The sequence below is a fragment of the Haliotis rubra genome, unplaced genomic scaffold, assembly GCF_003918875.1.
Source record: "Haliotis rubra isolate DU_JTF1 unplaced genomic scaffold, ASM391887v1 Scf52, whole genome shotgun sequence".
Taxonomy (NCBI): domain Eukaryota; kingdom Metazoa; phylum Mollusca; class Gastropoda; order Lepetellida; family Haliotidae; genus Haliotis; species Haliotis rubra.
Window position 1 is genome coordinate 2,066,448 of NW_025767213.1, and position 15,456 is coordinate 2,081,903.

General features: G+C 38.3%; 1 protein-coding gene across 4 annotated transcripts in view; it reads right to left on the minus strand.

Annotated features, from left to right (window-relative positions):
• Positions 1-326: 326 nt before the first annotated feature.
• LOC124292556 overlaps positions 327-15,456 on the minus strand; it is a 33,453-nt gene continuing 18,323 nt past the window's right edge. For all 4 annotated transcript variants that reach the window (XM_046729690.1, XM_046729691.1, XM_046729693.1 and 1 more), the window contains one exon: positions 327-10,924. In XM_046729690.1, the coding sequence (XP_046585646.1) occupies positions 6,516-10,730 (4,215 nt within the window). In that variant the 5' untranslated portion in view covers positions 10,731-10,924 and the 3' untranslated portion in view covers positions 327-6,515. The remainder of the gene's footprint in view (positions 10,925-15,456) is intronic.

Sequence of the window (15,456 nt, forward strand, 5' to 3'; positions counted from 1 at the left end):
ATTCCTGCCATATCACCATAAACAATGACCAAGGGTGTACGTCTTTAACTGTACCCATGAGATCATTCGAACTTAATCGTGACGGAAGAACATTCACTTAGTCACTTTAGACATGTGTTAATATGTGTATTACTATGACCTTCACCAAAATGATATTCATCCTATAGGTCTTACCCAATCGTTTTTGAGTGCTAACAAATGGACAACAACCATCCCGTGTTAATGTCGCTCACGCATGTTGAAGGTTATGACCTCATCAACATCTGCACTCGCACAAACGACTTCCTTGTGAACAACACACCAGTGACAACCTGACAAGAAAAGAGTACTTTGTCAAGACTTTTATTGCATACAAAAAACCACCATAATCTACATAGACAGGTGCCAAACTTCACTCCACTATACAAAAATACGGTATGTTGTACCAAAATATGCATACATACGTACAAACAAGGTGTGCACTAGACCACGGGAGGGAGGGCTGGCGGGAGTGGAACTGATCGTGTAAGCTGCATCATGGGCCGGTACTGTTGGTCCATGGAGAGGTTTTAAATAGTACTTTAGAAACATGTTAAGCTACACTCGATTATGCAGCTTATATATATGTATATATAATATTTATATATAGGCTTGGCCCTGCCCTGAGACCGTCTCCATAATACAGGTCCTAGGGCAGGGACACGTAAAAAGCAGGGTAGTGTGAGGGTGTGTGGTTACTTCAGACTCATAGTAGTATTACTTTACATACAATCTATCTACAACACATTTCTATGATTTGTTTCACTGAAACATTTAATATTGTGACCTTGGCTTATGTACAAGTTAAAACTACCTTTTATGTCTTGCCTTAGGCTACCTGAAGCTTATCACAACATTATTGCTTAAGAAGATATTTTCCATACTTGCTTCATCAAGGTTTGATCTATGGATGTATTGCTAGGGTTATGCTCCAGGGGATTAGGGTCATCTTCTGCCCCGGTGCTACAGCTGGTTATTGCCTTCAGTATTATTGCAGAGTCAAAGCTGTTAAGACCTGGAGCAATTTGTCAACCATTCCAAATGTTATTATGACAACTGGTATTATGTGCAAGATAAGTAGCAATCAGATTTGAAAAGTGGTATCCATAATAATTCCAATTAAATTTGAAAGTTAAACAAACAGTTCCTTTAACATCCTAAAGATTAGAATACAGTAAGGGAGTACTTAAAAATGTCACTCAATATTTAAATATATTTTCAGAAACAAACAATTTTATGGTGAGCTCCATATGGGTCTACTGTGTGTAACTAACGGTGTGACACCAATACCCGAAAGCTCTCACTACTGCTTGTGGACTATAGCCATGTATCATGTCTGAAGCAGCCACATACACACACACACTAACCCAGTTGGACAGATTGTGACAGACCCGCTTGAACAATGACCAAAAATAGAATAGTTCTGACAATATTGGGAACAAGTGCATTGAAATAATAAATAAAGAAATCCCTGATTTTCGCACTGTGTGTTCCACAGTAGACTAAATGTAGACAAAGATACACAGTAATAACATGTGCCATGCAGCCCTCAAACTGTGCAGGTGTAATTATGTGATTATTTAACAAAAATGAGGTATTCTTGGGTTGGTTAGGTCGGCAGACAAACATCACAGAATTGGAAAGTCACTTGGGACTGGCTAAACTAAGGAGTGACATGGACATCAAGGCAACACACAGGTAACAGCTACAAACAAAAGCGAAGGAAATGGAATAAGAAGCTTGGTTTTATTATTTTGCTGAGAAGTAAGATGGCAAAAAACATATCCAAAGTAAGTGGATAAAGAATTTGGGAGTATTATAAACAACAGCTCAACTCAAACTAAGATGGAGTTTGAAAAGTACTGAGGACCTGAGATGAGAGAACCAAGGGGGGTAGGTACATATTGTAACAAAACAAACAAACAAACAAACCAAATAACTGGCCGTGCATTGAATAAAACAGGGTAAGGTGCTGAGCTTGGACCTTGGCCTACCAAGCTGAAATTTGAGGGCTGCATGAAGGTGAACAATGCTATGTTGCTAGCATATTCCATTTATCTATTTAATATTATGCACTAATAAGTCATCTGAAAGTAAAAGCTAATACCTTGGGTATGTACAGGTTGACAAACAACTTTAACAAAGGCAGTCTTTAAATGTACACTTACAGCAAACATATAATGGTACGTGTAAGTTGAACGATATACGACAGTATGAGGTATTTCACTGTTAATTGGGATGCTTTGGTCGACTGGCAAACACATGCCAGGAAAGACTAGACAAGATTTTCAATAAAACTTTCAAAAACAAGATCATCTCTTTTTCTGAAAGTATATCTCAATGAATAAAACAGTCAATTTCAAATCCCATATTTTTGTACAGGACATGAAGACAGGACAAGACACCTACAATGCAGAATGGCTGCACATCAGGATATTCTCCATTACAAACTTCTCTGGTACAAATAATCAACAGTCATATTTGAATACAGTCTATAGAGATACCATTAGATTCAGAAATAAAAACAGGAGGCAATTTAGTTTCATATTCATCTCAAACATATTCTGTTCTCTACACTGACGTCAAGTTATTTCATGTGTTAACATTCATTCTTAATACAATGTAACTTGAAATACCAGCCACCTAAATTACAACTATTCCTGTGAAAATACACTTTTAGTTTCTCTTAATTTTCAGAATAACATATAGTATCCAATGATTTGAATCATGTGACATTTGTTAAGAAAATACATATTGCACACTTTACTTCTTTAGATAAATCAATAGTTTGTATCTCCCTCCCCAGGAGAAAATGTCTCAGAAACACAAACAGCACTCAATTTAAAGATTATTTCGAAACTCCCATAAAAATGTCCATCTGGTAGCTTAAGTCTTCATTACTATTCAATTACATTAACAACACATTCTTTCCCCTTTCTTCAGAATAAAGCAATTTTCTGCATACAATGACGCAAGTGAGAAATCTTTTGATGAGGGACAAAATGTTGGAATGCATATCAAAATTATGTCAAATTTCCCTGGAACTCTTAATGAGAGACAACTTGATCCACCAAGAAAGAATAATTTTTCTTCTTAATCTGTTTTGATTTTCCAAAATACCCCCAGCTGACAAATATATCATCTCTTTGGGGCATTCTCTCAGAATGACTTCTTTCGTAATGGATATTTGATCCTCTAGGTTCAAATACGAAAAAAATCAATTTGATTTGACGTCTCATAGGAAATAAGCTTTGCCCGTCAAAGGGATACACTGTTCTTTTCCAGGATTTAAAGAGACATTATGGAAGATTTAAAGTCCATATCAGTCTCTTGACTTTTCCATCAAACATAAACATACAAGCGAAGGACAATAAAGTTTACAAAGTCAAGCATCCTTCGCAACAAAGGCATGAAAATATATCAAAGTGCTATTTTCTTGTCTTTTTATGGATAGAGCAAAATGAACAATATGATGTTAGGAACAGCTTTCTATCTTGATTTTTATTCAAATATTGCATTTTCAAGCACACACATACTCCATTATTTTCTATTTTTGACAGCAAACGAAACCAATCCCAAAACACAAGAGACTCATCATTTGACTGTAGTCATAAATAAATAGCTGCAACAATACATAGGACTAGACTTCACAGAGAAAATTTGTACCAAAGAAGTTTTGTGCTACAGGGTTAGGATCAACTTTGGGGTGTGAACAAAAATCACAAGGATATAAAAAAATCTCCCCATTTGAATTCACACAACACAATGCATTAAGCTAACTGTCCAACACAGATATCAACATGTGGGGTATGCAGTATAATCAACAATTTGGGAACTTTCCGAGTGCAGACGATTCCTGTGATTACTTTGGCGATATGGGAGGCAGACAAACGTGCTTATCAAAAATAGTTAATGGGCACGCCAAATGACAGTTGAAATGAGAGCAGACAGGGGAGTTGTGGGTAGAGGAATACTTGTATGGAAAATTAAATGGAATAATAAATAGGTTTGTCTGAAGGCGGGAAAATCCGTACTGACTGGACTACTGTGATCCCACGCGAATAGAATGTCATAAAATTTAATAAATGAAAAAATAAAAGAATCCAACATTCCAATTGTCACACTCACACGTCAAACTCACGCATAATTTAGATCACAATATGCCATATATAGAGAATCACACAGAAAACCCAAAAACACATCTGGAGAAGCTGTGAAATAAAATACACAACAAACCCAGGCCAACACAGTGGCCTTCAACAAGTTTCATTCAAGGGATGAACATCAAATGAAAATAACATTTACAGCTCAGTAAAAAGAAGAGCAATGCAATCTTCTGATATTGAACATTTTTAAATTAATCTTAAATCTTGGTAGTGTTCCCATGACAACAAGGAAATATGGGGATTAGAAGGGTTAAAAAATAATTCAATGTTCATGTATTCATGAACATTGTTTTTTCCCATTAAGAATTCTAAAGTTAACTTGGTCAAAATAGATTGCTTGTTAATATTACAAAGGCATATTAAAAACACTATTAAAACTCTACAGGTCCTAAACAACATGGCGAATAGATTTGTTCATACAACTGTATACAAGTATTCTTATAAACAGTAAGGCTTGCTCGAGGTAGATGATAGAAGGGTTAGCTTAACTAAATAAAAAAATTGACAATATTTCAAACACATCTGACTTCTCTGATACTATCTATACTTTACAACACGTGTGTAAAAGAATCTGAGTTATTGCTCATGTCTTGCCCAACGTTAGCTGTGCATCACCACAACATAAAATGCTTATATGGTAGGACTTTCAAATACATCCATGTACAAATGGATTAACTGGCACACACATTTTTTCTGTAACATGTTATACTATCAGCTACTGAATCAGTATCCCTATAAACCATGGAAACACGTTTGTCCAAGACTTCGTAACATAATAACTTCATATATATTCAAAACTGACAATATTGGCTATTTTCAGTCTCTAAGCTTGTACCTATACACAGGCAAATGGTTTTGACATACCACAAGTTTCCACTGTTACCACTGAATTCGGTTTTGTGCACTAGCAAAGCAATGCTATGGTGTACAATAATCGTGCAAAGCAGTTATCTTTTTATCCATGTTCCAATATAAATGCTTGGGCTGGTGTGCTGGACTATGGATAAAACTTGAAATGGCTTTGGCAAGTAATACTGAGATACTAGAGAACACATCTGTGCTGCCAGAAGCTAGAACAACTTAGTCCAGTCAGTATTCTCTCTCTTCCCTCGCAATACACACACATCAAAATACACCTCATCATCAGTGACAAATGTTAGCCTTTGGAATGTTGTATCATGTAACGCTGACAGAAGTTGCCTAGTTCTACCTACTCAACTAAGCTTATCTGGAAAGTCAGTTCAAACATGAACAAAATTTCTGAATTTCCACTTTGCCAATTACAGAGTAAACGTTCTGTTTCATATGAACATTTGATGTGTGTGCATTTATTGTTCATTGGGATCAATTGCAAGACATATCAATCTTGATCCTCACAAAAGCATAAGCATCATTGTATCATATTCATCAAGTTTCATTCATTTGGTGGTCAATATAAATAAGAGACGTTTAACACATAAATATATATATAATTATATATTCACAACACTACAGTAAGCAGGGGAAACATTGTTGCACAAGGGATACATTCACTGCCATGGATTATTATAAATATCAACTTCAACAATATGTACAAAATGGTTCCTGAGGTGTTGCAGCAGCAGCAGACCGCAGCTAGATGCCACTGTCACCCTTGTGCAACACCTTCACGCGCAAAGTATGTCTACAGTTCCACAAAACAACACTTAAATGCTTCAAGATTAAATTTCTTTATCAAAAACACATTTCAATCACAGATAGTACTATATGGTTGCCCGCAATGTTGAACACTACTGGTGGGGCAAAGGGTTGGCCATTGTGGAGGCATCCTGGCGTAAAGCATTGGTAGCTTGGTGTCACTCTTTTACACAGTGAAAGTCCTATAGAATAAATATGGTATTTACACTTGTAAATGCCAGCTTATGACTAGTTATACAGAGGTGTTAACAATATACACTACATGCAGAGTCTCTGAGGGTTTTATATATATATATATACTACATATGTCAGAGAGAAATGTATTAAGGTTGGAAGAGAGAGAACACTGTCTTACTCATCAATTATGGTTTTGCCAATATTTGCCTGCTTTTCAGAGAACTGAAAATATACTCATATATATACTTTATGGATATAGATATATACACACACACACAAACACACACACATGCATGTTGGTATCTTGGTTGGTTTGGAAGTCAATGGCCATGAGAAATGATAAAAATATAACCAAAAAAAACAAACAAATTAATTGCACGCACAGCATGTGTGGAGCTAGACATCACACAATGTACCTGAGGATTACTCAACAATATAGTTTCACTCAATAGTTCAAGGCTACATGCATGGTAACAGTCAGGGGTTGACAGGCGTAAGAATAAACGTTACAGCCATGGGCTCTGACACACGCTGTCGAACTGGCATGTGCGCAAGTGAAGGGAGGAAGGTGCTATCTGGAGTGTTCACAGCCAGTTCAAAACATTGGACTTGGGCAGAGGCAGTGTAGCTCTTGGTGATGGGTTCTGCATGGACCTCGTCCAGGTTCCCCTTCCATTCCTGCAGAGGGCCTCCTGTGCTGCGACTTGCATGAAAGCGTGATCGATGGCGCTGGAGCTGCTGAGGATAACGAGTGGAATACGAACACTGACTGCAAGAATATCTGGATCTGTGAATCGTGTTTCTTGAGGCAAAGTTTTTCTTTCTGCGTATGTGAACTTCTCGCAAATGCCTATTACATACTACACGTGAATCGAACTTGTCGCCACAGATGCTGCACTTATATCTCTTCTCTTGTATTTTCTTATTACTCCCTGAGCGAGAAATATCAAGAGGCTCATCAAGCTGGGGCTCAACATGCCGAGAAAGCAGAAGTTCACTTGGGAATGACTTAGGACACAACTTGCTGTTCTTACTAAGGTTGTGTATCTTCATCTCATGTGATGTGAGATTTGACAACCATTTTGTCTTATAGTCACACAGGACACAAGCATAGAGCTTCTGCTTATCTGCCCTGAATACCCGTTTCCTGAAACCAAGGCCAAATCCGAAATCTGAGGGAGGGGTTCCAGATTCCCCATTGCCGTTTTGTTGTGATTCCTCAGTCTTCAGAGTGACCTGGGCATTGTGCTCTTGAATAAGGTGCAACTGCATCGAAAGTTCACTTGGAAAGACCAAACCACATACTGTACAAGCCTTGGGATCTGGTGTCTCCAGCAGTCCACTTCGTCCAGAAGTCTTCTGGTCAAACATATCCATCATTGGCCAACCAGCATGATCTTTGAGGATATGTGCCTTCAGCCATCTGGAACTTTTGAAACGTCGATCACAGAGATTGCACACTTCACTGTACTGGTTGTTTATGTAGCGATTATTCAACTCTTCCTCATTCTTCAATCTGAGGAGATCAGCCTTCAGCTGATTTGCTGACTTCTCAAAGCTCTTGTCTAATGTTGGTGATGGATGGGGAGAAATGCTGTCAACCTTACTATTTTGAGAAACTGGAGTCTGGTTCCCCCTGTCTGAGATGGTCTGATCAGGCTGGCTAGAGGCATTGCTCGCAGTCTCACAATCTGATGGTGCTGGTGAGCTGCCCATGCTTGGAGACTTGTCACTTGGTATTATCCCATGTTTGTTAAGTTTGTGTGTTCGCAGAAAATACTTATTGCAGAGTTCTTTGTTACAGATTTCACATGACACTCTTGAAGAATTGACAGGTTCCTTCCAGCGCCAGGTGTGTTTCTGAAATCCATCTTTACTCTTGCCGCCACTACCACTGCTTGAACTGCTTGCACTCCCAGCACTACTACCGCCAGTCCCACCACTTATACCTCCATTATGACTTCTCAAGCTATTTTGATGATCATTACGAGCAAGTTCTGGCATCATTGGGGACAAGCTTCCTGGTCCTCCGAGAGATCCTGTGCCAATGGGTGCTTGTGGAGTCATACCAAGAAGACCTCCATTTCCTGCAAAGCTGAAGATACCATTTGGGCCACCATGCATTCCTCCCATGAATCCTCCTAGGCCTCCAAGGCCACCCAGGACACCGAGACCTCCTAAGCCAAAACCATTCATTGGGTTGAAAAGGGAACTCTTTGATTGTTTAGATCTCTCTTTTTCCCTTGCGTCAGAGTCAGATTTATCAGTACGAATGCCATGAATATTCAGTCTATGTGTTCTAAGGAAGTACTTGCTACAGAACTCCTTTTTACAAATTTCACAGTAAGCTTCAGGATCAATGCCAAGTTTTACAAGTTCTTCATTTGATGGTTTTTCTGATGGCAAGTTTGGAGCTATGTTGCTAAGATCAAGTTTCTTACTGGCACTGCTACGAATCTGAGACCTTTGAAGGATATCTGCTGTGATCATCTCAGCTGTAATTGCAGAGAGGTCTTTAGCTTCTGATTTTGGTGTACTACTTAAACCTGATTTGGAATAAGGGCTATCATAAGGATTTTCCCTCTCCGCTTCTGCAGCTTTTTCCTGAGGAGATAAGTCAACACCATGGATTCTAAGCTTGTGGGCCTTGAGGAAGTACTTATTGCACAACTCCTTGTTGCAGATATCACACACAACCCTGTCGGCCAATTTTGCAGCTATCATGTTGCCAAATATTGTAGTAGCATTATTATCTTTGGCTCCACCAGAAGCTTGCTGGGCTTGTGCTTGGGCCTGTGCTTGTGCCTGTGCCTGTGCCTGTGCCTGTGCCTGTGCCTGTGCCTGTGCTTGGGCTTGGGCTTGGGCTTGGGCTTGGGCTTCAGCTGCAACTTTTAGCAGACCTTCAGAACTACTCATGGCTACACTATCAATTTTTGACATAGGAATCTCGGGTCCATCAGCAAGTGAAGGTTCTTGTATATCGCTCAACATTCCATGAACATTCATCCGGTGAATTTTGTATGAATATTTACTGGAAAATTCCTTGTTGCACAGGTTACAGAAAGTAATATAGGAGTCCCCACTTGCTGTACCTGGTGGGCTAATCTGAGATCCTGGCTCTTGCTTCACATCTTTTGGTATCTTCACTGGAGATAGCATTGAGTTCTCCAGGGCATCAATTGACTTTCCATATGGTGGAGGAATCATGTCATCACTGAAAACTCCATGTTTGTTAGCCATGTGGATTTTCAAAAAGTACTTGTTGCAGAACTCCTTTCGACACTGTTCACAGTAGGCCTCAGCATTCAGGACCCCAATACTCCTGAGCGCATCATTAGGTATGGAAGGAGTAGGTTTTCCCAAGGTAGCTGTCAGGGACACTGCTGATGACATTGGTGAATATGACATTGAAGACTGTAGTGATACTGGCACGTGGTCCGATAGAGAAGGGGCAGGAAGAGACACAGGCAGTGGCTGGGAGACAGCGTGGGGTTGGGGATGCACTTGTTGCTGGGGAAGCAAGGATTGGGCGGGGATGATAGCGACGGGCGGCATAAAAGGGTTGAGGACCATCACACCAGGCATGTTAGGCATATTTGGTAGACCTGCCATGTTGGCCATAGTCTGAGGTAAGATCATTGGGGATGAGGTGACAGTAGCCGTAATGGGAATATCAAAAGCAGCACGACTACGTTTACCAGATGAAGAGGGTGAGTTTTCAGGCACAATACCATGTACATCTTGCTTATGTTTCTTGAGGTAGTATTTGTTGCAAAAATGCTTTTGACAAATTTCACAATAGTCCTCCATATCTGGCTGAGTTGAGGAGCCACTGTTGTTCATCTTGGAGTTGTCAATTGGTGCTGACTTGGAGGAGGTGAGGCTTGTTGCTTCCACCTTTGCTGTTGTGGCATCAAGCTTGAAGGATTTAGGAACTGCAGCCACAGCTTCTTTCTTTGGAGGTAATGGTTGTGAAGGTGTTGGGGCAGGCTCATGTTTGTAGGGTGAGGGTAGGGGTAGGACAGGTTCTTGTGGTGGCAAGATCATATTTGTTTGCCCTGGAGTCATAGAAAATGGAGATGGAGCATTTTCATATATTCCATGTTTATTGGCTTTGTGGGTCTTTAAGAAATACTTGTTGCAAAACTCTCTGTCACACAGTTCACAATAAGCATCAGGATGAAAGATCCTGCTACCATCTTTGACAGCGTCCATGTGATCACCATTTAAGTCCTTCGGTTCAGCATCTGCTTTGACTTCCTGAACATTGTGAGTTTCAGGAGGTATGTTTTCACTATCACCTTCAGCATGACCATTGGCAATGATCTTGTTCTCCTGCTGGAATTCACTGCCAAGACGATGATATGCTGTAGGATAGTTGTACATCATGGACTCAATATCTACCTTGGGCTCCTTAGCAGATGCGTGAACAACATTTATATGGTTCATGAAATGCTCCTTTGAAGGAAAAGTTTCAGGGCATTTAGTACATGTTATTATTGCCACATGAAGGTCAACAGGCATGTCTTCAGTCTGTTGTGGACCATTTTCCTTCACTTGTGAACTTCCATTTGTGAAGTCCTCTGGCACTCCTTGAGTGGGCGGAGTCTGATCTGAGCCTACCGCCTCCTCACCCTCATATACCCGTATTGGTTTTGTCTGCTTTCGGCGACTGGATTTGGACATATCCATTTTAACTGTTGTGATGGGTTCTCCCAGACAGTCAAGAAATGTTCCTTCACTCAAACATCAAAGTCTATGGCTAGCCCGAATGGTCATCACCTCCTTGAGAACGATGAGCCTTTCATTTTCTTGTCATCCAGGCTGGCAATAGCTCAACTGAATCTTGCAACCTTCTCATTAGGAATATGTTGCCACCTTGCAATCTGGAAAAGAGAAACAACATAGAGTGGTGTGAAAGTTCACGAATATTACAAGCTTATTACATTATCATTGAAAAAACCCAACAGAAAGTAAGAATGATGGACCTGGCGTACTTCAAATTTGAGATGATTTCTCATTATCTAGGTATTAATTTCCTTTATAGTGCATGTAAATGCAATTTATGGTTAATTTTCAAGCCAGTAATGATGTGATTGAGAGTACAATAATATCAATCCCTAGCCTGACTACACATTCATTTGGAGTGATACTTTCGACAAAATGAGATTTTTCGTAAATAGATCCTACAGCCCCAAAAACCTTAACCCAAGGGAGGAAACCCATTTAAATGCAAATTACGATGGCGGAGATCTTGAAATTGTTTTGCTGCCAGATCAAGAACCGGATTGACATTTCTTGAATAATATTTCTGAATCCAATGCGAACAAGAAGCTTTTTGGCCAACTGATTTCATGGCGGCTTCTGTGTTAGTGAAGTATAATTATCGTGATAAATCACATGTCATAATTTGCATTTGGCGGAGCAGCAGACGTGCAAGATGACAGAATGGAATCAATAAGCTATGGCTATGAGTGCTAGCACATGTCATGCTCCGACATGTCATTGTTGACATATTATCGACACCAAAATCTTGTTGCTTTATCTGCGAGTAAATTTCATTATCAACCCTGATAAAATGAAGATCACATTCGTATTCAGGGAACCAAACACAACTAAAGCCTTTCTGACAGAACGGCACACTAGCAATGAACCTGTCAGTAAGACTGCAACACAAAAGATTACAATACTGTCTCTGCCAATACGACACCTTTACAAATAAAAAGACGCAAAATCTTGTTATCCCTGAGTTTGATATTGGAATTATCGCAGTTGTTGAGCAAAATCAATACTTTCTTTTTGCATTGGTGATGAGAGAGAGATGTCAAAATAGTCTGCGACTGTAAGAGTTTTGTCATCTCTCAATTGCCTAATTGACGTGTTTGTCTAGTCTTTGCCATCAACAGGCCTGCTTTTAAATCAAAATAACAACTGCGCAAAATACCAATTTTTCTCATGTCTAATGGATCAAAATTGAAGAAATTCTTTCTAGTTTTTACACCAAGTATTGATTTTGCAAGTTAGCAGATATTTATCACTCTTTGCACCGATTGCAAATGTGGAGATTTATGTACAAAAGGATTTTCTTCAACAGATCCACACAAAACTTCATTATTAATGCAAATTTTAAGTTACTCCCTTATTTTCATTAATTATTGACAGATATTGCCTATTCAATTAACAATACTGGAAGAATAAAGATAATAATTCTTTGGGTCCTGATATTCCGTGACAATCATGCATATCTAATCAGATTTGTTGAATTCATCTCTCTGTGCACGTTACTTGATTCTAGTAAGTATAAATGTCCAAGTCATCTTCGGAGTAACAGGGAGTGGTCCTCACTACAAATCTCAAATATCTTAATGATAATTACATCATCAATCATTGCCCATACTGTGTGTAGCACCTACATTCTCATGACTTGATAACTTGCATATTTGCAATTTCCTTAATTACTTGCCATATAGCAAGTCAACATGCAATAGCTGTATCTATTTGGATTATGCTGAAAAATACTTCAAGTTAGGTTCAAATCACATCCATCTAATTAATAGTTTCCTGAACAACAGAAAAAAACCACTTTGTTTCCAGTGATTGTTATTCTAGAAAATAAGTATTTGCAGAACCAAGGCCTATTCACATCTCGATTTAACAATGATTCAGTGACACCCACAAAGTATTCAGGTTGCCACAAGAGATACACAAATATTCCTTTTTATTTCAACTGCCAATATAGCATAAATTTTACTATTACTGAACAATATAAACTGAATGATTCAGATTATGTACTAACATATTTTCACATATATTTTATCCTGCTGGGTATTTAGTCTGAAATAGGATTGAATGTACAAAGTTACCCACAGAAAAAAAACAAGCAGAATAACAATAAAGCTTCAGCAGTTTTCACCTTGAATCTGCCACCTTATTAGTTGGAAGACACCACTACAACTAATCACCGGTTCCACTGGTCTCAATGATATAATCCAGAGAAAATGTGCAGATAATTAAAGGAAGGTCAAATTTCACACCTTCTCGACCCCTCATTAGTGCTAGGCTTGACTTGTTACCATGGCAATAATTATGCTCATTATTATTTTCAATAATGGAATGATAGTCTTTTATTAAATTATTGAATATTTCAGCATGAAAGGAAACTCAATTTTGGCATCTAATGGTTCTTCTAAGTTAAAGGCAAAATTACTTATTTTCCGTCTGGCATTATTGACTTCTTTCAAATGCAGAAACAGATGCAACTGAACAATAATTCAGGAAGGTCAAATTACAAGGGGTGAAGGAATAATAGGCTAGAATGTAATTCTGCTGTACCCTGATTTATGGACAACAGGTCTGGCCTCTTAAACATCAAAGTGGAAAAGAAACAATGGCTTTATTTGAATGTGTCACTCAAAGAGTTTGATGAATTGCATATAATTTTTTATGTGTCTACTTTATCATGGATTGTATTAATGACCTTTCAATCCCAGAAGCTGACAAGTAATTTGAATCTTTTCTTTAAAATAAAGTCACCAGATGGTTGATTAAACCATGTCCAGATAAAGGAATGTTTGTGTAAGATGTCATTTGATCATTATTAGATTGTTTATACAATTCAAAGAGAAATAACTGCAAATCACTTTCTGGCATATTTTTCAGCTAAAAATCTTCAAACAAAAGCACAAAGAAACCTGATAGATGTTCACATTTTTTTTGCTGTTAGATGTCTGCAACTTTGTGGATATTTTGTGAAATCTGAAACGCAAGCAATCAAGCCATAGAGGTGCATATCCCAGTTCAACAAGCTATTACATCCGCTTATCGCCCCTGTCAGCGAAAAATATCCAAAACCATAAGGTGATTTTCTATGATTAAAATCAATCATATTTGTCAGCTCTAGGTAATCAGTTTGGGAAATCATCCTGATATTTGACATTTTTTCCTGTCAAAATCAATCCATAAGAAATTAAACTGTTCACGCAAGTTATATTTTTAAACCCTCCTTAAAATGTCCTTTTTTCTGTTTGATATGAGTCATATTAAAAGATGGTGCAGAATCTATAATGCATGAATCACGGTGACTATAATTCTTAAATTCAAGCTTTGTTGAAGTCTTGCACACAGATAACCACAACTTAAAGATGTCTTCAGCAAAAAACTCACAAAAGCAAACTCATTTGCTGAGCTCAATGTGCTTTATGACCTGTGAAATTTTTTCTCCTTTGATATTTAATGTATCTATAGTCATAAACACTAGCGAGATCGGACTGTGGACATTTTGGAGACTTTTATGCAATCTGTAGTGGTTAATCTCTATTTTACATTGTAATTTTCCTTTCTTCCTCGTTTCAGAGGTAGCAGATCAGAGAAGCTCATAAAATCTTTCATAGTTCCTATGACTCTAGGAAAGTTATCTCTGCTGTAACTTGATAGAAGTTGCAAACACTTTACATTGCATGGCTCACTCCAACATGTTTCATATTCAAATCTTGATGGTGATGAATTTCAACATCAAACACTTCTCCATGAACACAGCTAAAATGGCTGGAGCGATAAATCAGGGACTACATTAAATATGTGATGAAATGTATGACACCTATTTTAAAACACCAGTCAGGTTCAACTCATGTTAAAGTATGTCAACCTGACTTGAATAGTGGCAGTTATTGGAATATCTAAATGAATTTGTCGTTTTTCATATTTCCTCATCATTAAAATTATCACTTTGATGCACACGTTTTTATTTACCCAGTATAAAAACCAACTACCTACAAGCAACAAAAACAACATCAGTCCATTACAATCCAGCCATAAACAATCAGCCTGAAAAAAAGTTCTTTCCCTGCTTAATCATGGTAATAACATCATGTTTTTCAGGTAACTCAACAAAATACACCAATCAGTTTTGACTGAGGGACAGGACGACTAGTCTAAGCTACGTGGTTATTGAGACTGAGAAAAATTGACAAACACTAGCTTTTCTGGGCAACTCAAGTATGTGGGGAATAATAGCGGGTGAATTAGGCTTGGAGCTTTGTCCCTGGGACCTGTCAACTTTCTCTTATTGTCATGTAGGATCCAGAAATCAATGCATATTACAGCTTGCAAAATTGTCAAAGCTCCAATTGTCTAGGACTTTTCATAGTAACCATCTGTTTAGGTTCCACTGTTGCTCTCCCACAAAGAATTTGTTTTCAAGTTTGGCTGAAATATATCACTCCCTCCAATAGAGACCCACAGTGACATGGACCATTCATTCTTTTGTTGAAAAATGCTCTAAACTTGACTGTTTTCTTTCTACCTGTCGTTATGATTTGTGATAAGGTCATTTATAAATCCCAGGTTGAAAAGTTCAGTGCTGCCACACTGCAGTGCTCCCATTTAGTTATTCCTCTCTTGTACTGGTATTCACATGGAC